Source organism: Lagopus muta, chromosome 3 (assembly GCF_023343835.1).
Source record: "Lagopus muta isolate bLagMut1 chromosome 3, bLagMut1 primary, whole genome shotgun sequence".
In the NCBI taxonomy this organism is placed as follows: Eukaryota; Metazoa; Chordata; class Aves; order Galliformes; family Phasianidae; genus Lagopus; species Lagopus muta.
This window is the reverse complement of record NC_064435.1, coordinates 63,496,136-63,520,366: the sequence shown is the minus strand read 5'-3', so window position 1 is coordinate 63,520,366 and position 24,231 is coordinate 63,496,136. Positions and strand designations below refer to the sequence as shown.

Sequence of the window (24,231 nt, the reverse complement as noted above, 5' to 3'; positions counted from 1 at the left end):
CACTAGTAGGTATGTCAGATAGAAATGTCATCCAATTTTCCCTTCGTTAAAAATGTTTTCTGAGAGTCTTCTGAAACTCTGTTCTTCTAATTCCATCAGATGACATTTGGACTGACTAGTGAATCCATGAGAATGTGCAGATCATAGACATGAGCAAACTAGTGTACACCATTTCATTTCTAAACAAAATTAATGGATGTATTAGATCTAGTTTTAATTTGAATAAACCTATCTAATTTTAAAGACATATACAAGTAGTGCCACAGATATGAATGAAGATGAGATTACACCATCACTTTGGTGAAGCTTGCTCTCTGTCATACAAATTTTCTTTGTCATCATAAAGAGAGAGTAGATATTTTTCCCCTGCATAACTGCTGTAAGATGTCTGTGAAAGAATTTAATTCCATAGGGAAGCCAATTATATATATCACACATGGTATAGCTTTGGAAATAATAGTGCTGCTCGTTAATTTCTGAAAGTCATTCAATTGCATGTTATTTTAATTTAAAAAAGTAATCCAACAGGCAGTGCAGATGTGACAAGTATGTATTTGAAAACCTTATAGTTCTTCATTCAATATACTCATGCCAGAAATAACGACAATGTGGTGAATAGTGCAATCCAGATGACACAGATCAATACAGAAGCTTTTTATGAGCACCCATTGCAGCCAACCGGCACAGTGAAGGCACAGGACTATAAAATCACTGCTTATTTAAGGGTACAATTGTTTTCTAAAAAGTGAAACAGGCAAGAGTCATTTTTATTGCAAAATAGTGAAAATTGGAAGAGCAAATAGTGCCTTCCTTTTAACCAATGGACATAAGCAAAATCAGAATGCTGGCACAGCGTTTTACTATCCCAGTAGTGTTAATGCCACTGTTTTTCTCTAAACATTGCAACACATACTCAATATTGTATAAATGGCTAACTGATTCCTAAAGTGTGAAATTCTTGGAACTGAACTTTGGTGAATCTTTGAGATTGGCAATATAGCCCAGCAATTTTTAAAAGACGTATAGAGAAAAGACCTCCATGTTCATCAGTGTGGTAAATGCTTTAGAAAGTTCACAAAGCTCCAACTGTATTTGTCAGGCTGCCAAGTAACTGTTTCACCTGCTTCACCTGTGTATACATGCATCTCCCCACATATTATCATAGACATTTCTCTGTGTTCCCTTCCAAGAGCAATCCAACTACACAACTACTGCTTGCAGAGCTGCTATCAGTTATTGAAAGCTTTGAAAAAATCAAAGTCATTAACTTGATGTGTGGACTTATTCAAGAGACATGCAACAAACAGAATAATTTAACTGAACTAGAGCATTGTGTTTTTTCTGGCTTCTGTGCTGATTAAGTGAGCTGTGTTACCCTATGTTACCCACTGTCTGCTTTTCCTACACTAGTGTAAGGTCATATAAAATTATGGCCAGTTTCTCACATGATAAAAAAATACTGAAAAGTGGGAAAGTTTCACAAAATTTTGTTATCAATACTGAGAATAGCTGCTAGATAAAGACTAGAGAAAGTTATTGAGAAACACAGAGTTTAAAGAATTTTTAAATTGAATATCATGTGTAGTCCTCATGTTGAATATTCAACTTTTAAATAAAAATACCCTAGTGGTTACTCAGTGCTTTCTCAGAAATATCACAATAACATAATTATTAGAAGCAAAAGGAGAAGTGAAACCAAACTGCCTTGCCTGTTTACATCCTGGTAAAACTGACAACTTTCAAACTTCTTATGTGTAGAGTATTAAATCACTGAGATATGTCCTTTGTTATCATGCACTTTGCATTGTGCTAGCATTACTTATGAGATTCTCTTTCCACTGCTTCAAAAAAGGTGTGCATGTATTATGGAGAGCTATGAAGAAAGGAAACCAAAACCTCAGAGGAGACAATGACAGATAAAATATTTTCTTTAGGATAAATAACTCATTGCAAATACGTTTAAGATACAGACTGAACATTCTGTTTAGGGAAAAGAGGAACATACCTGTGAAAAGCCGATCACTTCTCCACTTTCATCGAGCACATTGAAATTAATGATTGGACCTTGGACATCTGGATTGCTGAAATCTGTGTCATTGTAAAGACGTACTACAGGTGCCCCGTTGGCATATTTTAGGGTAGACAGCACAGTATAGGTGTAGTGAGCTAACGCAAACGTATGCTGTTTTATTTTCTCCATTCCACCTGCAAAAAGAAAAGTGTGTGTACATATCAGATACCTTATTTTTATGAAAATATTTTTCAAACAGAGTAAATGGTAGGCAACTAGCACAAAACCAGTATGCTTGGATTCTTTTAAATTATGTACAGTTTGAAAATATTTATCTCCTCCTACAAAAACTCCTGTTGCACTGCTTATCTACAATTGATCTGCTGTAGAAATCTAAAGTTACACTGAAATGGATTCACATGCATTACAACACCAGCATATAGTTCCGGCATATACACAGCACTAAAACCTTCTGGCACAATTAATTTGAAAAGCAGGCTCTGCTTCAGGTTTCCCTCTGCAGATCGTAGGAATGGGGTATCAGCCCTTACACAGCACAGAAAGTAAACTGTTACATCTAAGATAAAAATAATATTCTAAAAAAAATGATAAAATACAAGTCTCAGTCCACAAGCAATTAACTGAATATTGAAAAAAGTATCCTTCTAAGCCTGTTCCTTTTTTTTTTTTTTTTTTAAACAAGAAAAAGGATGTGAACACTTTACTGACAGCACCCATTCTACGTATTTGCTCTAGAGAAATTTTGCAGAAATGTTTTCACAGGACTTATCCTGGAAAAAGCATAAAGAAGGAATATACTGTCATTCTTTGCTTCTTTATTTTTTCTGCATAGAGCAGTTTGGAAAAGAGAACTGCACATATTTCCTAGCAGATGGAGACCTCTGCTACATCTCTGCTTTTTGAGAGAGTTGCATCTCTGTTAGATGTCCCAATCAAAATGACATCTTGTTCTCAGATATGCCATGCAATGACGTACCATGATCATATACAGTCTCTGGAATATTATAATTCACTGCAGAAAGCTAAAACATAAGCTTCAGATACAAAACAAGTCATTTCAGGAGAATACATCTAATCCGAAAGGATGAGGCAGGTTGTTGTATTAGCCAGAATAAACCACTGACAAGAGAGCAGCTACTGGGTAGGAAAGTAAAAGATCTTGTAAGTAGAGGTATAACAATATGATTTATTTAACAGTAATCTATCCACACAACAAGAAAAGCGTGAGTAATCTTCAAAATAATAACTGAAATCAGTGAATTTGCATCTAGATAATTAGATGGTAACAATATGATCTCAAACTATTTCAAGGAACACAGGCAGATTTCTGTATCCTAATGTTAAATCCAATCAACTTGCTACTGAAGACAGCTGAAGTTTCAGCTGAAAATCCAAAGACCATTCAATTTCTCACCTTATTTGTTGCAGCATGATGGACCTACATCACATGGAAAAAAATACATATTTTTTCTTCAAAAGCCTTATGAAGCATAATAGTATTTTTCTGCCCTGGTTTTAGACCCAGAGAATTTTCTGTAATGATGAGTATCATAGTTGAGGTACGTGAATATTTTTGATACGTTAAATGACGCTTGACATTTTCTTTTAATTTCTGTTTTAAACCACATATCTGTGAAACTCACACTTACATGCATATCATGTTTATACCTGAAAATCATTTTTATATTTGAATATCTGGAAACTTCTACTGTTTTATATAATTTACCTTGAACAAAAATCCTGTAATCTGCTTATTGACTTTGATACATTTATGTGTAAAAGTCATATATTTGGATGTATAAGAAGGAAAGAATAAGGTATCTTTCTGTTGAGATACAGAAAAATTACAGCACCATTTGTTAGTTCACTCTTCTTGACATTTCTGTATTGTGTGCTTTCTCCTTCAGGTAAGTACAGACAGCAGAGAGTAAAAGCACAAGAACAGATTAGACATGAGGAAGAAGTGTACACTTCTGGTGCTGAAGAATAATGAAGAGGAATAAAATATTTAATGAGATTCTAACTCATGAAGCACTTTCGAGGAGCATTGCCAGAAGCTAATCAGTACAATTTCTAGATGTTAGCCACAATAAACTTGGCAAGCATGTCTAGAACACTTCGGTCCGAAAGACAATTTCTATTTTCATCATCTTTGAGACAAAAAGAATTGCCGAAATAAGAAACGTCCTCATCATTGTTTAATAGAAGTTAAGAGTGTTGGGAAAAAAAAAAAAAAAAGGCTATTTTCTAGCAATTGCCAGAAAGTAGCTGTCTTAAGAGAAGTGACTGCCTTGTCAGCTTCTGAGATGTCTGTAATCTCCTGATTCAGAGCTTTTCCAAATTGGCAGGAATCTTTTAATGGAAGATTAAACTACTGTCATCGCTTCTTGTTGAAGAAACCTCTTATTCAGAAATTTCAGTCTCTCATTCACAGCAATCATCCTGCTATCATATCTATATTGTTTTCAGCCATTCTCTTTTAAAGTTGCTTAATCACATTTCCTTGTTCATTAGTGAGAAGCTGATGAGCCTCTTCATTATTTATTCTGATAAATCCAAATGCAGTACCCTGCAGTTGCTTTGCTGCCCTGTGATTGGAAAGAGGAAGCGGTGTTGCCAGGGTCCCATATTTTTAAGCAGCAGAATAGGTTGTGATTAGGTTTGCAATGTCAAAAGACCTGCAAAACAAATGCCAGCAATATGAAGTTTGTTCTGACTGAAAAAGGGACATATTTAGTAAATAGCTGTGATTTATTTTTATTTTGCTCAACAAAATCATCTCTACTATCTCCAGCATAAATTCTGCGCTTACCTCATCTCTCTCTACACATTAGATAAAGGAATATAAGGAAAACAAAAAAAAAGACAGAACAAATCTTTGGTCTCCAGTGTGATCTAAGGACCTGCATTACTGCATATAGTCTCACATGTAGGATGACAAAAGTTCAATTCATTGCTCAGCTGAACCTGTGTAAGATAAGTGAGAAGATAATATGGTTTACTTGCCACTGATTAGCATACTGCATTCCTGCATTTTGCCTACCAGTTACACAGATATCTGGTTTTATATCCAGTTCCTTAGCTTTGAATACCTTGGAGACTCCCTTAGCTGCCTATCTGCGGCTAAAAGCAGTAGCACACCTTAAGCCTCTTGAAAGACTTACATCTTGGATAAACCATCCCAACTTCAACTTGAAAAGGTGATGGAAGGACTCAAATGCTTTGACTCTCTAACACTTTATGGATGTTAATTCTTACACTGGCATTGTTTCACTAAGATGAACTGCATCTGGTTCCTCCTGAGAATTATTCTAAATAAAGAACAATTTATGAGCTCGTTATTTTGGATCAGAATGAAATCTGATGTAGTCTAAAGTACATCAGATGAAGTCTATAATATTATTTACAGTATGTACGTGTAGAGACAAAACCAGCACCAAGGATGCTCACAGGGCACAATTTGCATTTAATAATGATTTCTTCCTTGATACAAATGTAAGGACTTTGCTGTGTAAATATAAACTCCGGCATTTCTGTGGATTAATATGCCTCTTATTACTGTGTGTGTATGTTTTGACTTTATATCAAGCCAGACAGGATCATATCATTAATTCTCTCCCTAGTAACACATCAGTTTTCACATTATTTACTGCCATAATGAATGCCATATATTTTGCAGTAGCAAAATTACTGAGCAGAAAAGATTGACACAAAAGCTTTTACTTCTGTGCAGAAACTTCCTTGCCAAAGTGTTCTATTTAACCTATGAAGATGTTATTAAACCTAACATTACTGATGTTCATCTGCAGACTACAGCATCCAGACAAGTTAGCACCATCTCAGACCTATCATTTCACTGTCCTTCAGCTTGGCTACCATCACAGAAAGCGGTACTGCTCCAGTTTGGACAGTTTAGGGTGCCAAGGATCCTCTTCTGCATATTTTGGTACACTGTTGAATACTTCTAATGCTGGCTAGTCACTAATACAAACAGTGTAGCAGGTGGCAGTCATGTGGGGAGCACATGATATTTGCAGGTGCTCACTGCAGGTGCTCATGTTTTTTCACATGGATATGGATCAAACCGCACCTATACTGAGGTCTTCATCACCACCTTAGGGGACTTTTCATCAGATCTTGCTGCCCGTTAAATGTTTTGAGATTTTTGGAAGGCAAAACAAAAATGTTTTCTTTCTTCTAAATATAATCAGAGAATAAACATTCCAGTAAACATTTCTTTCAGAATTGCATGTCTTCAAAGGCACCTCCCTTTGAAATATGTGTTTATCTGTCCAAAGACCAGATCAGTTCATTCAAATCAGTAAAGCCTTATTTCTTGGAAAAGACCAAGTGTGGAAACTGCTGAGGTCCCATTCTGTCAAAATTCAGCAAGGCAGGAGATGAGAACATATTAATAAATTGCTTTTTCCCGCTTTTTTCTTCTTGTTTTTGGAACTTGGAAAAGTCAAAAAGGAAAAGTCTCCAGGTATCTCTCATTTAGCTGACATCTGTGTGGTACTTTGAATTCAGTAGTGGCATGTCAGTAAATCACTCACAACTCAAGATCAGGCTTAATATTCCAAAAAGATGAATTCTAGATTAGAATGAAAGTATCTGAAGACTCAGAAAAGAAATCTGAAGAATAGTGTATTTAATTCAGGAACGTGAACACGGGCAGAACAGTACAACTATACACTTCTGTTCCGTTTTGAGTGTAAAAAAGGATTATATCTAAAATAAATTCCCAATATTTAGAGAAGAAAAATAGACTTAACAATTTTATTCCAAGCAAATTTGATACAAGATTTGGATGTCAACAGGAATTTCTTTTTGTTTCTTCTATTAAATCTGGCATCCTTCCGTTTTCTAAGCTCTCATTGCTGGAGCAGTGACAAGGAACAAGTTTGCTAAGTAACAAAATTGACCGAGAGAGAACAATATTCCTTACCTTTCTTAGGTATGCACATGAGAGCACCTTAATACTGGGCAATTGATAGATAAATTTTCTATGTCACCTTTTTCATAGTGCGTGCGTATGTGCATATTCTTATTTACAGAGACTATGGTACACGTTAATTTTCAGAAAGAGTAAGATAACTCACATTTAGAAGAGGGAAAGAAAACTGCATTCAAACTGTAAGATGTACAATTCTCACCAAGGTACTCTAAACCCACTGCTGGCTTGCCTGATGATAACTTGTATTTGTACTGTCTCCGTCTGCCTATTATGTGCAAAATACAGTAAGGTTTTATTATTTCTAGTAGAATTTTATCTAATCAGAGAAATACAACATACACAGATGTCCAGTAAGTATCCAGTATAGAAGGGTTCAGATTTATAGTCCTGGTTTTGCATCACATAAATGGCAAACATTTAATGGCACACATTATAGAATGCTAATTTCCTCTAGGAAACAATCAGAATTTCAGTAGCTCAAATGTTCAAATGTTAGTTCTTCCTGAAAGAACTGTAGACAGATAGGCATATGTCACTGTCTGTAAAAGATTTCAAATAAAGAGATTAAGATAAAGCAGAGACTGAAATTGAGCCTCTAGAATGAAAGCTCTGATGCTTAAGGCTGCACTCAGAAACCTCGGTGATACGCTTCCAAATACATTTCTTATCTCTCTTATTATGAGAAATTAAATACCAGAGATAAAAAAGAAGACAGCCATAAATCACATATGGTGCTATTTTTCCAATTTGCTGTGCAAAGAAAACATAGTTGAAGTTTAAGTGAACAAATTCTCTGATACTCCCGTAAATCCAAACTCACGTATATTTTGGATTAGAAAAAAATCAGTGTGACTCATTATTCTTCAGCATTACCTAACAGACAGTAATGAGGTAGAGAAAGGATGAGCTGGAATCTCATCAAACCAATGAGCAGGGAGTGAAACCAAGATGTAGGCATCTTCCAATAAATCCCAAACAAGACAGATCACCATGTGGAATTTGTGAGTCAACGTGCTAATGGAGCTGTGGAAACTGTAAATCCTGTCAAACAGTTGAACTACTTCCTTCCCTTCCTCCAAGAAGCTTCCATTTTCTATGTATAGAACTGAATGCCTCTGACTGAAGTCTGTCACCTATTTGTTTGCTCAAACAACATCTCCTGAGAATGAACTGTGTAACGATTGCTTCATGTATCTCCTCTGCAAAGAACATATTCTAACCAGCTCTGGTTTTCAGCAATTCCACTTCAAACAAAACGCTGCAAACATGAAAATGAAATACTCACATGATAATCCAAACCTCTGCCCCTGAAGTGCAACCCTGAAATGTGATAAATATAGTTCTGCAAGAGTAAGCAACAATAATAAAATATAATCAGCTTAATAAGAAACCTCAATCACTTCTCTAGCAGGATTCCTACATTCATGAGGAAGAATTATGCACATTCTGCTGGATTTTTTTTTCTGAATTATGAGAACAGCTGTCTAGTTTAGGCCAAATCTAGCTATCACCTTCTTCTCAGAGCGAAGAGTAGTAAAGGCCTAGGGAAAAGATACATGAAAAATAAATGATGGAACTTCTAAAGCAGACACTATTGACAGTTTAAAGATTAAATAAACAGAATATAAATTAAAAATACATTAAAATGAGCATACAGCAACTGAAGCTGTCCAAGAGCAACTAAAAATCACTTCTGAAAATGTACTTAAGGATATAAGGGCCCCTCATGAAACTTTGATACACTGACACTTCCTTGGAATCAACAGAACGGAGCTCTTGTAATACCATTTCAATACTGGTCATAAAAATTAGCAATTCTAGTTCATTAAAACTCTGCATAAAGCACTCTAAATGGTGTATCAGCAAATTCATAAAACCATCCATCATTCGCACTCACAGAAAATGTATAAGGCATGGAAAGATTGCAAAACCCTTATTCACACTGACTCACATGAACAGTTCAATCAACTTGATCTATAAAATACGTGTAATAAAAATTGATTTTAGGAATGCAAAGTGAGGTGGATCATGACCCTTTCTGCAAATGGGGCTACTACGTTTGTGAGCAAGAAGGAAAAAATGTGTCCCTAGATGTAGCCATCAGGACAAAGGAGGTGATTCTGCTCCTCTGCCCTCATGAGTCCCTACCTCATGAGGTAGCAGCAGTACATTTAGCTCAGGGGTGTCAGGATAAGAAGGACATAGATCTGTTGGAGGGGGTCCAGAGGAGGCCATGAAGATGATCAGAAGGCTGGAGCACTTCTATAAAGCACAGTTGAAGGAATTGGACTTGTTCAGTCTGGAGAAGTGAAAGGCCCGGGGAGACCTCACTGCAGCCTTTCAATGCCTAAAGGGGACCTATAAGAAAGATGGAGAGGGACTCTTTTATCAGGAAGAGTAGTGACAGGACAAGGGATAAGGTTTTAAATTGAAAGCCTGTAGATTTATAATAAATACAAGGAAGAAATGCTTCATGATGAGGGTGGTGAGGCACTGGAACAGGAACTGTTCAAGGCCAGGTTGGATGGGGATCTGGAGCAACCCTGCATGTAGGATGGATGGTGAAGCTAGAAGATCTCAAAGGTTTCTTTGAACCCAAGCCATTTTATGATTCTACGATTTTCACTCAAAAAAAAAAAAAAAAAAGTATTTATGCAGGAACAGATTATAGCAACATTTTTTTTAAAGTTATTGCGTAACAACAACAAAAAAAAACCAACACCAAAACAAGCAGAAAAAAAAATTTAGCCATGAAACTTTCGTCAATCTCACAAAATCAACATTCAGGCTAAAACTTTAGATGGACTGTAGGAACTCAGTTATGTGCTAACAGTGCACCCAAAATGGAGAGCTATGTTACACTTTCAACACTTCTAAATCCACAGAGAATTCAGTGGGTAATAAGGGGACCTTTTACTCTCTCAGCACTAATTCTTTGCATAATAGCTTAAATCCCTTTATTCTCCTCCTTCTCCCACACCATCTCAATAATTTAAGACTGTGGGAAGCTACTGTATAATCCTCTATTCAGAATGTTATACTGCAACCAAACATGAAACACATATTCGGTGTTTATCTTAATGAACAGAAGGCTCTTTGATGCCCCATCTCCCACTTCTTTCAAGCAGCTAATTCATGCCCTGTTTTTATACGGTGAGGGAAGCTAGAAGTCTTTGTTACGAATAAAACGAGCAGAACATTCTGAAAAAAGAAGCTCCTCATTTTCGAACATCATAATGAGAAGTATTTTGCTTTTTTTTAATTTCTTGGGAGTTGAATAAGAGAGAGGATATACATGCCAGCTGGCTGGCTCACTTTTAGTCTAACTATTTTAATTACAGGTACAATTCAATTTAGGTTAACTGCTTGTTAGACTGAAAACTATCTAATAATTTAACTCTGCTCCAGGTAAGAGACATTTAATTTACTGTTTGCTTTTGTTTAGAGATTCCTTTTTTGACTGCATGCGTTGGGGAGGGGGCCTATTTTTTTTCATGAGCCCAAACCATATTCTCAGCAGAGATCATTTCAGGGTGATTTTTCAAACCAAAAAGCCAGCAACATAAAAGAGGAGAGGCTTTCTTAAAGAGGCAGAATGTTATGCACACCTCATAGAAGCAGCACTTAAACTGGATCTCCAGAGCGCTGGATGAGATGAGCCCACAGAGGTTTTGGTAAGAATAACAGAACCATCCCTGAAAGTACAAATTTATGTGATATTTGCATTTTACCACTAAAGCCTTTATATCCCAAGGTTTTTCTCTGTCCAACAGGACAACATCTCCTTGTGATTCTGTCACCTGAAAGATTAAGTGCAAGAGAAACTTGTACCATAAAAGCATGTGTATTCTCCTGGTAGCTGTTAGAAACCTGAATGTAGCACACAGGTCTGTTTGCTGCTGTATTGTAAAAGTGGGTCTGTCCTTTGCTTAATGGAGCCTGATGCACACAATTCCTTGAAGTCAGCACAAGGAAGCTTTACTGCTGCTTCTTACCCAGCATTTTCAATTCAGAACATCTGGACTGCTAATGTAAGGCAAAACTGCAGTGCTGGGGATTTAGGAAACATTAAGATGGGGAAGTAAGTCATATGTTTTCAGGTAATAAGATTAATTCAGCACGAGCTTTACATTAAATAGTATTTACTTACTTATTTACTCAAGAGCAACCTTCTATTCACTTCAACATAGTAGGAAGAACAGCTTTCTCACCTTCTACTAAACCAGAAACTATAATACAATCAGGTCTGCCATTAAATACAATTCTTCCCTCAGACATCTTTTCTGGAAGACCCAGTGACCACTACTCCCTGAAGGTGCCATGAATATCAAGTAGCCCAGCAAATTCGTTCTTGATTTTTTTCTCCCCTATGGAGAAAGCTGCAAACCAATGAAAACAAACAGCTTGCATGAAAATGAAGTGGAATATAAAGAAATATTTAAAAAAATTTCCACAGGGGAAAATCCTCTCCCTCAGTGTCAAGTTAAAACATTCCACAAAACCAGACAACTTCTGTCTTTTTCTCCCTTAGATGGCAGATCCCAGACAAAAGCGTTACTACAACGTAAATCTATTTTCTTCCAAAGCTGACCATGCCAGTATTAGAGGAACAGCAGATCATCATACGCTCAAGACTATGCTAGGGGTTTGATAATTACCTTTCTATAGGTTTTCCATCGCGATTCCTTTAACGTAACATTTCTAGAATCTCTTTGTGGATGAAACACTGTAGTGCCCAAGGCAACATATTGATTCCTATTCCAGGTTTTCCCTCTCTATTGGGTTGGACACGTTCCCACTTTTGCTCTAGCAATCTCTGTTGTGGCTGCCGGGGCAGAAAGCAGTGGGGATGCTCTATGTCTGCTCTTTGCAGCTCACTGTTACTAATGCTTAACAGAGCTTGTTCATCACAGCAATACAGGAAATATCACAGGTTTATTCAACTAAAAAAAGAAATTATACATAGAAAAAGTTTCCAGTCAATAAGGATATGATTTTTACAAGGGATGAAATAAGAAAAAATACACTCTTTTTTCCCACTTTGCATCTGTAATCACCAGAAATATTCACAGTTGGTAAAATAAGCTCTATCATTAATACATCAAGTTTTTCCTTAATGAAATTTTGGATTTCTTGATTTTCATATGATTTTGTAATGCTTTGCCTTCTATTTTGCATTCTCAGAGTCAGTCTCTGCTGGGTAATGTTGTTACAATAAGAAATACCGTGGAAGAAACAGACAGTGTCACTCATGAGATAGAGGCAACACAGCAGTTACAATGAATTCTAAGAACTGCTTTGACATTTTTGTGATTTGATGCCTTAATCATAAGGAAGCACACAGTCAATACTGAAAAGCACCCAGGATTCTTGGGCCTCATCCTAAGCTGAATTACACTGGGACCTGCCCCAAGGCTTCCTGAGGCAAATGCTGTTTTAATAAATGTCTGGATTAACACCACAAGCTAAGCAGTTCAGGAACCTCTGAATTCTTCAGTCTTTTGCTGCCACTTTTGTGGCACTGCCAATGTCACGGCATTAACTCCTCTTCATATCCCTCGCTGTGCTTGGGGGTACGTTTACCTTTACGTAATCATCTTTTTTCTGCCTGAATTTAGTAGGCTCAGATCTCTTGAAGTTATTGGCAAGGTGTGTGAGACAGTGAGATGTGTGAACACGCATAGTATTTCAAAGACTGTGTAATAAAGAACTTTGCCATAACGCTGCTCAAAAGGCTACTTTGCCACAACACCACACACTCAATGCACAGATTTGAGCAGTGATGTTACTGTCCCAGTTTCATTTCTCAAGGGTTCATTCAATAACATGAGATACTACTACTTCTTAAATTACACCCACTGCTGTGGGACGCTCAGCAATAACCTCTGTAAGCCTGCACTTGTGCTTTCATAAGGAGAATGTCCTGTCGTGTTGGCTGGAATAAATTAACTTCTGGCAGATTGTCATTACGTTGCTCATTCCTATGAGCTTCTGAAGTCTACTGCACACAAAACGCTGCACGCTCGCCAAGTTGTGGAACTGATAAACAATAACTGTGCTGGATATCTCTAGTTTTGTAAGAAAAGGGTAGATATGTTAATCAGTTACCAGTTCAGTGTGCAGATACTAAACAGACGACTGAAAAACAAAATTGAAATAGAAAAAATGAATATTATAAAGTATTTTACTTTAGCTGTTACTTCCTTCTAAAGACTGTGACTAGTGTGCTTCATACAGAATTAGCTTCTCTTGGTGTTACATCAGTTGTGATAAGCTGTGACACCATAAATCAGTTAGAAGCTGTGTTCAGAGCCAGTTCAAAAGAGCTGAAGTATTTCAAGACATGAGTAATTCTCACCCGTACCACGTGCTGTCTCATGCTGTAAATCAAGATCTGCAGCAAACTGAGGAGCTGCCTCTTACAGCAGACTTACTGCAATAAGGTTAAAGAAAACACTGAGCCAAGCAAGGTATCAGTGAAGGACAAGTACTGCTGGCTTAGAGGGGCTGCTATCAAAGAGAAGTGAGGCTGAAAGCACTCAGGAAGCCCTGGCCTCCTCGCAGGGAGGAGCCCTTAACACCTGAGCTCAGCAGAAGTAAGGGAAGAGAAGTGCGGGCTCCTGCTGGTGTGTCAGTGAGGGATTCTGCAGGCATGGTGCAAACACAGATAAAAAATGGCTTAAATTGCATTTTCCCTAGCATTTCTATTTCAAATAAGCAAAGCTATATAAAGAAAGGATCAGATCAAGGTGCCACATACAAATTTCCCTTTTCAGGTGAGGAAGAGAAGGCAAGATGGCAAGCAGTTCCCTCTGGCCAAACACTTCCACTCACAAGGGTGCGCAGCAGACCCACATTCACTTCTCTCTTCCCTTGAGGCTCATCACACTTTAAGCTGGTCACCAGGTATAACAATTAGACATCACATTTCGCTTCCTAGTTTCCTCAGCTCTTAAGAACACTTTTTCTTACATTCTGACGAGGCTAAATGCTGTTCAGGCTGTTCCATGAGAACTATTCAGGCTGTTCTGTGAGATCTATTCCAAGATTTAAGAAGTTACAGAACACTGTCAGGGATACTGAAAGGCAAACTTGGAAATACAGATCCTTTTGTGTTTTCTGGCTGTTTTGTATTATCCGCTATACAGCTTTTTTTTTTTTTTTTTTTTTGATGCTCATATTTGCCAAAGACACCTAGAATGAAGACAAAGACCCTTTCCATTATTCGATAAATGTAAATATACAGATTATAGACTGAGCTTTAGTGAGGAACAAAGGAATTTAAGGAAACAAATACACAGATAATCTTTGTTACTTTTCGTCATTCTTGTCCCACCAATGAGAATTGCAGTCATGACACTATGAATGAAAATTATGATCATGAAAAGATCTTCACATTTAAAGCATTATGAAATTATCTTTAGAAATAGTACACATGGCAGCTATGCTCAACAGTCACTGAGTGCCATCACTGTGAGCAAAGAAAGTTGACAAAGCTTAGCTGAATGACCTTTACCTACACAGAGATGCTGCACAACATGAGATATGCAAATTCTGTAACATGAAGCAAATAATGCATTTATTATCTTGGTTTTCATTCAAAACAAGAATTCCTTGAATTAGAAAAATCAACTGTTAAAATATATTTTTTAAATTTTGATTTAACAAGAGGTCCAGTAATGAGATTCAAACTGATAACAGCACTGAATATTTACAATTAGCCAAGATAATTCCTGAGGCAGTCTGAAATAGTAACAACGGGTACTAGTAGTCAGAGCATACACTGAGTACTGACATTCTTAGTTTTCCTTGTTAATACATTTGTCTTCAGCACATTACAGGACCTTCTAACCAGCCACAGAATGTGAATATAATATTTCTCCGCAGTACACATGGTTTTATTTATAACACAGAAAGAAGCAATTGACTTGTACTCATAAAAAATTGATTAGCTTCCCATATCTATAAAATTTCCTAAAATAAAGAATAACTAAGTAATCACAAAATATATTTGTAACTAATAGATGCTCATCTAGTACTGTTTTCTTTTCCATCTTGAAAGACAATTCAGTACATGAGTCATTTTGAATGTCTTCCAACACTGACTCCTTAGATACCCTTGCCTGGACTGGATCTTTCTAACCAAGCAACTAAGAGCCCTGTTTCACAGTTGAAATAACTCAATCCTTTTAAAGATTATTACTGAGCCTATTTTGTTTATGAAGCAGTTACACCCTTTAGAATTAAGTTAGAACAGATATTACAGGCTGGCCATCCTTCTAATATTTCTAGAATCAATCTTTCTGGTCAGACCAGGACTCTGGCGGTCTTAACTCTACAGAAGAGGATCTTACAGGACCTGTATCACACTACTGCAGTAGTTCTTGAGAGATGTAACACAGCAGCAATACAGGAAAAGCAGCTAGCTTTAGACTGATCAGGACTGCAGTGATTAATCAAACTGTTCAAATATTTGACTACAAACCTAAGAGGAAAATTTTGATAATTAAGAAGTGTGGATTCAAATGCATGGAAACGCACTGCAGGTATCAAACATTAACGTGGGTGAATTTCATGCTGAACTAATAGATTCAGTTACCTTCCTGAAATTCATCTGACTTCTTGCGTGTGGCAGGATTTGGGAAAAAAGTAACAAGTAATGGATCAATCCAGTTTCATTTTACGAGCACAACAATAATAAAACAACATTTTGTGGATTCACAATTCTTCTAGTGGAATTCTGCACAGCTTTCCAAGGACCTCCACAGTCACTTTTAAGAGTTCAAGAACATGTTCAATGTTTATCATTATGACAGGAGCTTACTTGAGTAGTTTTCAACAAGTAAATGTTACTAAATCACTGAGACCAAAAAACAACTGCTGGCTCATCAGATTTGGTGTGTTCTATTCTAGAGTGTCCTGGCATGACACTGCTCTCAGAGGAAGCATTTATCAGATAAGGTTAGCCTGAACAGTGTCATTGCATGTCCATATTTTCCTTTCATGTATTTCCCACTATGACACTCACTCAGAGCTTTTTCAATGAAAAAGCATCAGTGGCACAAAGCCCCAATGAAGAGAGATCAGAAAGATGTAAGACAAGCTGGTGTTCTGTGGCCATAGAAGACTGTCAATTTGAATATACTAGGAGAGACAGAGCAGTACTACATAGCAAGTCCCTTTTCAGTGCCTTGCTGAAATTCCAGTGATCTGGAACAGGCCTGGGAGTTTCTTTACTCTGGTCAGCAATTTTGCCAAGAACTTTTATGACCAGAGTATAAGAAAGCTTAGCATGTGACATAGCTCTCATTCTGTATTCTTTTTGACAGTACCATGTACTTGAAATGGCAAAATAGGAACACTTCAGCTACCCTGAACTGAGAATTGTAAAGGCAAAAGGAAAATGGTATAATTTGAGGGGTCAAGAACATTATACCATTGTGGTCCTGCTCAGAGTTCCAGAGATCCTAACGGTCAAATCAACGAACCAAAAAAAAAGTTTACTTCTTGACAAGCATTGCCACACATATCCACTACAGCCCTTCTTTTTTTCCCTTCTTTTCCAGAATGATGCCATCAGGCTCAGTGTATGATTTTCTATAAAAACCTAGATCCTTCTCTATCACAGCAGATGACAAGACATGTTGGTAGCAAGGCAGCATGTTGATTATTTCTGATTAAAAAGACTCATGAAAGCTCACTTTGTTCAACAGCCAAAGTCTGCAATCACAATCTTTATTTTCTTCTACAACCTACTAAACTTTTACCCAACTCATACTCACATTTTATTTTAACATACGATGAGTTCTAACATGACAGATTGATTTGTTTCCCACATCTTACCCCACTCTTTATCTACCCTCATTTCCATCATATTTTATGGATAATGAATGTGGATATATAGGATATGTTTATAATTTTATCTGAAGACACTTAAACAGAAGCTAAACACATCACTATAATTCTCTGCTGTTTTTGCTTTTTGACTATGCTGACATCAGTTTCCACCACAGATTTTGTCCCTTGATCTACCCACACAGAAAAGACAAATGTGTGTGTCAAGGGCATCAGGAAGCTTAACATCAGCTGCAAGTAAGCCAGGTTCATCAGTAATGTATTCAGAGCTTATTAAAGCCGACAGGATCCTCTGCAGCTGTAAAGCTCTCCTGCAGTAATCAGCAAGAACATCTTTCGATACCCTACATACACATTGCTGAAATGACGTCCAACCTTTTCAGAATGTTCTGAAATTCTACAGTGCTAACTGAATGTGCCCAACTTTGATTATTTCTTCATTTATTTTACTTTGCGGTGGCAACAGTGAGTATTTGACCCAAAGATAGAGGCCAGATCTGCCTGTTTCACAGAGCTGCTTGTTGAGCAGACATTTATTTAAAGTTCTTCCTGTCAGAACAGAATGATCTATTAGTACCACAAAATGGCATGATGCCCAGAGACAGACTTTCAGAATTTCTGCTTTCATGAACAGAAAGACGTTTTCAAGACTGATTTATGAAAAAGAGAGCAAAATATATCTTACCAACCTCTTAACACAGACACAAAAATACATTGCTTTTAAACACCTACAATGTTATTCAATTAATGGATTGGTATTGCTACTCTCAATTTATAAATTTCAATTTTTAAAGCTCTCAGCCTCTTTCTTCTACCCTTAGTTTATCCCCTTCTAGTTCTCATGCTCCCTCTCTTTTTAACCTCCATCTTTGATAGATTATTAAAGGAAATCAGGAATGTTCTCTGGCAGTTACATGGAACTTTATTTTAAATAATGTACTCACTTTTCCCCTTAGGGCTGAGTTGCAGATATACAGAACTTGGAACGCTCTAAGGGCATACTCATTTTTGTCAAAAAGCGATTAAATAAAATTCTCTCTTTTAGTTATATAATTGGAAGATAGCATTCTGCTTATTAAGAAACTACCACAGTGATATTTTTCAAACACCATATCAGGAAGGTAGTTGAAGAACCCAAATACGCCACCTAATGAAACCTCAAAGAAATGTCTATTTCAAAGAAATTCAAATGCCTACATATTTCATTTACAGTCAAACGTTTTCTGAATTCAGAAATGCATGATGTTTTAAGTTGTGCATACAAAATACAACAAACTAAATAGCAAACAGCATGTCTAGATGTCTCAATAGAATAATTTTTAGACTTTTTAATGTAAACTGTTATATTAAAAATAAACAGGTTTCAGTAAAACAGATGTCCCATGACACAAATCTCCAGGGAAAATTATAATCAGGTTTAGTTTATTCCTCCCTCCCAGTCTGTTTGCTTGTTCCAAAGGCTGAACAAATTAAAGGGGAGAAAGCTGATTTATTTTTATTTTTACAACCATATTTAGAAACCTATACATTTAGGAAAAACTAGTAGAATGTAAGACATAATTAAGTTTTAGACATCTGCAGTAGCATTTGCAAATTTTTGGTTTTAAGGAGATATCCAGGACTTCAGAACTTCTTATTTTCTAGAAATAGCTCAAATTTGGCTTTATTTTATGGTATTTCTTTCTCTCTTAAAACACAGCTCTAGTGTTTATTAAGAGATAATAATGTCTCTATGTCTAAGATAAATTCAACTGATTCTTGGAAATGAGGAGTAACATCCTCAAAACAGCACTGGAGAAAAAAAATTAATCTGATGGCTGGTCCATACACACACACTCCCACACAGATATTTATGGTGATCAATAAAACAACATCTGTTAAAAAGCCCAGCAATGAAAATCCTAAGAAATGTCTAATGAATAGAAAATGGGAGTTTTGTTAGTGAGATCTAGTACAGAAAGGATCGTTTAGAAATTCATTTTCCAATGTGTATATTTAGATATGATCTGCCACAGTCTTAAGAAGTTTTGCATTGTATTTTTAAGCCTTCCTACACTACAACTTGCACTGTTACAGTTCTGCCAAGAGCGCCTCTCTCTCTCTCAAGCCTCTCCATCTCTTTCTCTACTGATTCTGTTCTCCTGCCTATCTTTTCCAGACCTTTTATGTAGCAGCAGTAATGAGGCTGCTTTGCTTCTGTTTCTAACGCAGTATTAACGATACCCACAGATCATCTCCTCTCTGAACGTCACAAGCATTTTATGCATAAATACAACCAAAACCAGAGTTGGAGATCCTGCAAAACCAAGTCCATTCGTGTAAGTGCCACTAGATTTATTTATTCTTCTAGTGCAATCAGAAAACCCAAAGATGTCCCTCGTAACTCTCTTGGTCATCACCTGAAATAAACATGTGTCAGTACACATTTTTTCCTGTTAAACATTGAAGCCTTGCGATAAGGATGGACCATGCAGAATTATTTATCTCATGTATTCCAAATACAATTCAATTTTTTTTTTTAAAGAACAAATCATAATCAAGTTTTCAAACAAATAGGTTAAAAGTAATGACTATGTGGGTTCAAAAGTCACTTTTTCAAGCTTTTTATCAATCTCTGAGAAATCCATCCATCAAACTTCACCTTATTTTCTGCTGCACTTCCAAAAATTTCTTCACACACCACACAACTACTTTAAACTCAGTCAAAATGCAGGCTATTAATTTCTTAAGATACTTATGGAGATTTTGTTGCATTCCTTTATTAATTTTCCCTTGTCTGTATTTTTTATTCCTACCTGGATTTCTTATTTATGCAATGCTAAAACTGTATTTTCACAATTCAGACATTTTCAAGTGGCAAAGCAATTCATGGATTTTTGGGAAGTTACTTTTGAGATGCTTCTCTTGTGGGCAAATACTCAGGAAAAAATAAATTCCAAATCCAGAATAATTTCAGAACCTTTTAGTTGATCTTTCAATTTACCAAAACACAATCATGGTGCTTCTGGAAGCGGACAATTACTTTAAGAAAAATAAAAGTTATCAGGAAATGTACATTCCAGCATGGTTGTGTGAGAGATGAAATAAATCCTAATGCACTGCAGAACTAAGACATCTCAGTCCTCTGCTGTAACATCTTGCCTTCTGCTTTCTCAGTATTGGCAGCTTATGTTTTCAAAGATTTCTTTAAAACAATGAGTTGGAAAACTAAATCTAAAAACAATAATGATATGATGATAAAATGAAGCTTTAAGGAAAATCTTATCTAAGATTTGTGAAAAAATCTGAATTGATAAGGTCACTAAACTTACACTGATTTCGAAAGCATTCTTAAACTACATTCCCATTAACTACACTCATAAGTAACTCAAACGTACAAATGTATTTATAACAACTCCCTATCTTACACGCTATTAGTCCCATAAACTAAACTGGAGCAAAGCAGCAGAAAAGTACTCACAAGAAACATACAAACATTGTCTCTGAACACCCTCTTGTGCACCAGCTGAGGAATCAAATGTCTCTAGTTAAACACTTAGGGATTCAGCAGATTAAAACTTTGAAACATCAAACGAAAGGCTGAAGGGATAGCCTCAAAGGATGTGGCAGTTTCCTAGGATTACATGGATGCTCTACAAACGCACCGTGAAATGGCTGCTGCCCTCAAACAGATTCCATTCAGGTAAGCTGCATATCAGATACAAACTTTCTTTAGCTGCAAAACAGCTGTTAACTTCCTAAGGCATAACAGTCTATTACAATATTTATGATTATTCTCCATTACAAAATAAACAAAAAAGCCATACAAGAGCAGAAGGCCCAAGAGTGACTCCCAGCCTGCAATGGCTCACTGGCCATTCCCTGCTTACAAACTCATAAAGCTGAAACCCCAAATGCTCCAAGAGCAACATGGGGCTCTTGGTATGGGATAGGCCAGCAGCTCTGACCCACACAGCTCACCCAGCTGTCTCAGCACCATATACTGCACAATATATAACACCAACATTTGTTTTTAAATGTGGCAGTGAATTTTTAGAAGGCTGTATTTCTTTAAATGTATAAAGCATTATGTTTTATGAGACAGTTTGTAATCTCTATTCTGAACAATACAGCTTTCAAGTCAAGAATACTGGAGCCTTGCCTCCTCTTCACCTCACTAAAGCAACTGCAGTGAATCACAACACAGTGACACTTGACATCTTTCTACCCAGGCCCATAATTTCCATCACAGGAACTAGACGTGCTCAGTGGCAGGCCATACTCAGCTCCTTCAGCTCAAGCATGGTTACAGCTGCACTGTGCATCTTGCACAGGTGTGAGCAGCTCCAAGAGAACAAGGCTTCTTTCACATGGTCTCTCAATTTCCACGACTCATGGGAAATCAGCTTTCCTATGCTTCTTCAAAGAGTTCAAGTTCTGTGGTTTCCTGTTCCCAGCAAGCTCATTTGAGTGATTACACATCTGTTAAACTGTTTCTAAAAACAAAGCAATCCAATGCCTAAACTGGTGTTCTTCATGATGAATAAGTATGTGTGAAGATTACCACTACACAAAGTGTTTTCAGTAAGATGCTCAAAATGTGGGTGGTATAAGCCCTTCATCAGATCAGTTAGGTAGTGGTGGCCAAGGCTGCTGTACTTCACTGCAGCAGCTCATCTTGCTCAGCATCAGCCACCAGAAACACTTCAACAAAGGAATGTGGTGGTCACCTGAAAAAAGGGTCTGTCCTGCAGCCTATCAAGAAGTCACTTGATCTGAATCAGAGTGATACTCTGCACTTCTGAATGTAGTTTGCAGCACAATTTCCTATTCAAGTTGACATCTCTCATGGCATGACAGAGATGGTTCTTCTGCTCAGTCATGGCCTGCAAACTACCATTATTTTTCTCTGGTTTAAAAAAAAAAAAAATTGTTCAAAAGAAAAAATGTTATAAAAAGAGAGAAGAGCAGAAGATATATTCAGAGTCCCATAGAATGCACCTGGAGGAATGCTCTCCTTGTGCTGTCTAGTAAACAAACCAAGAGAAGCAATGCTGAAAAAGGAAATAAAACATTTATGAGGAACAGATAAATGAGCTTTTAAAAAATTACACTAATGCTGTGCCATTTGCCAGGGTTTTGAAGGAGTCTTGAGGGGCTCTGATTATCTTGTTATACGGGCTTTCTCCCTAGCATTGGTGAGGCAGCTTACATTTTGCATCTAACATTTTTCAGACAGTTTTGTCAAACCCAGACTTCCTTCTTCTGCTTAGAAAGGTTTTATTCAAAACTGTTGACCACTGTTGCAGGTGGTCATGACTTGAGTTAAAAACAAGCAAACAAAAAAAACTAAACAGTCTAAAATTATGTAAGAAGATCAGCTCTAGATCATATTCCATCCACAAATATGTTGCCAATATTTTATATAGTTTCTATAATAAAACAGGCAATTTAGCCTAATTTACTGAATATTCACAATATAAAAAATGGATTCAAGTTTAAAAAAAAAAAAAAAAAGATAAAAACTGTGTGTTCCTAAACTGAGATAAAGAGCAATTTTAAATTTCAGAGGATATTTTTATTATCTCTAAGCAGGTGAAGCTACTGCCAGGTATAAGCACTATCTTTCTTCCTCCACTTCAGCCTTCAGTCATCTTTAACTTTTCTAAGCTTTGAAATGAAGATGTTCTTAATACCACAGAAAGAGGCTTTGCATATGAAACGAACGATTAAACTCGCATCCATTTTGGAGATGAGGGATTGCATGAAAGAAAGATACACTGTGATCTTTCCCTTCTTGTCACTTTCATAATAAAACAAACGCTGTATCATTATTGGAAACTGTTTGTCCAAGGTCACTGGATTGTTCAGCACTTAGGAGCTGGCAACCCATCACAGGCAGGAATGGCATCTCTAATCAGTATTGATGCTGGCAGGCTCCACCCGTGCTAATGCCACTTGCTCTGTCAGCCAGTTCCTGGCTTGTCACAGGCAAACCTAATTATTCTTTGGGCCGTGCTTCAGAGCTGCGTTTGAAGGGAGCTGTTTGATGCTAGACCACAGCTAAGCACCAAATGGTGTCATGTCTATTACAGAACAGGCAAGTCAACAACTACTGTTTAATTAGGCTTAAATCTCCCTGTCCAAAGCACAGCACAATTGCCAAGCCATGTGCTGGGGATCTCTAATGGAAAATACCTCACCTCCTTCACATGCGAAATGCCTGAAAAGCTGCCTCCCACAGCCCCCTAACAGGGCTCCCTCTTGGATGATGCTGATCCCACGTTCAGGATATGAGTGAATTATCCAGCTTCTGCTGCTACTGTGAGGTAGACCTACACATGCAACAGGACATCATCTCAGTGCTAGAGCTGCTGCAAACACAAAAAACGTTTTTTTCCCCTTTAAAAAAAATTAATTATTTCTCTTACAGGTCTGGAGCTGTAACTGAAACTCCTGAAACTGGACACTATTCAAATGGAAACTACTAACATGAAAGTAAGTGTCTGAGTTTTCAGTTAAGTTCAGAGAGCTTATTCTTTCTTGCTCCTACATTCCCTAACTTCAAAACACTAACATCTTGGATGTGAACAAGAACTCTTGTTAAAAAAGACAAATTTTACAATCATTATCATTTTAACCTATTCAAACAGATAACAATGAATGTATTCAAAAATTGGATGCTCTGAAAAATTTGTAATAATTATAACATTCAATTTTTTCAAGGGAAAAATCTTGCTAGTACCAGAAAATTCTAGAGATGCGGTGCTTTTTTAAAAATTGCTGAATGCTCTTTCAGTCAATGAATACATCAAATCAACACGTTTGTAAAATTGCACATATTTTTTATAGAGAGAGCAAAGTTTGCACTGCTGAGGTTTTAGGTCCGCCAGGAACTTGTGAGGTCAAAAATCCCACACAGAAATACCTGCTCTGCCATAGTGGTAGAACACACAAAGCAGTTGACAAGTAGCCTCTTACAGCTATTCTTCTTTTCAGTAGCTTGACAATTCATAATTAGCATTGATCGAAAAATTTCTTTCTGGCAAGGATCAATACGTAAAACATATCTTTGTAAGTATTGTTTGCTGAGTAAAACACTGAGAAACAATGACACAGATGAAAGTTCATACGTTTTGTAAAAACATTTTGGGTTGCCTCTAACAAGAAACTTCTTTTAAAAGAATGTGTATACATTTAAAAGAAGTACAAGTGGTGTATGCACATTTATGTAGATGTCTTCACACTTTGTATTTATGTCAATTTCCCCAAATAGGTAACTTTTCCTTAGTCTGAACAAAACTCAGTATCCCTAGACTTTTTTTTTTTTTTTTAACCTTTATTGTGACCAATACAATGAACTTTTTAGCTTATGGATAAAGAGCTGTATTTTCCAGAAAAAGCTTTA

The 24,231-nt window shown here is 36.8% G+C and overlaps 1 protein-coding gene across 5 annotated transcripts in view; it reads right to left on the bottom strand.

Moving 5' to 3' along the window:
• MOCOS (molybdenum cofactor sulfurase) overlaps positions 1 to 24,231 on the bottom strand; it is a 214,586-nt gene that overhangs the window by 50,035 nt on the left and 140,320 nt on the right. For all 5 annotated transcript variants that reach the window (XM_048939650.1, XM_048939648.1, XM_048939647.1 and 2 more), the window contains exon 6: positions 2,006 to 2,205. In XM_048939650.1, the coding sequence (XP_048795607.1) occupies positions 2,006 to 2,205 (200 nt within the window). The remainder of the gene's footprint in view (positions 1 to 2,005; positions 2,206 to 24,231) is intronic.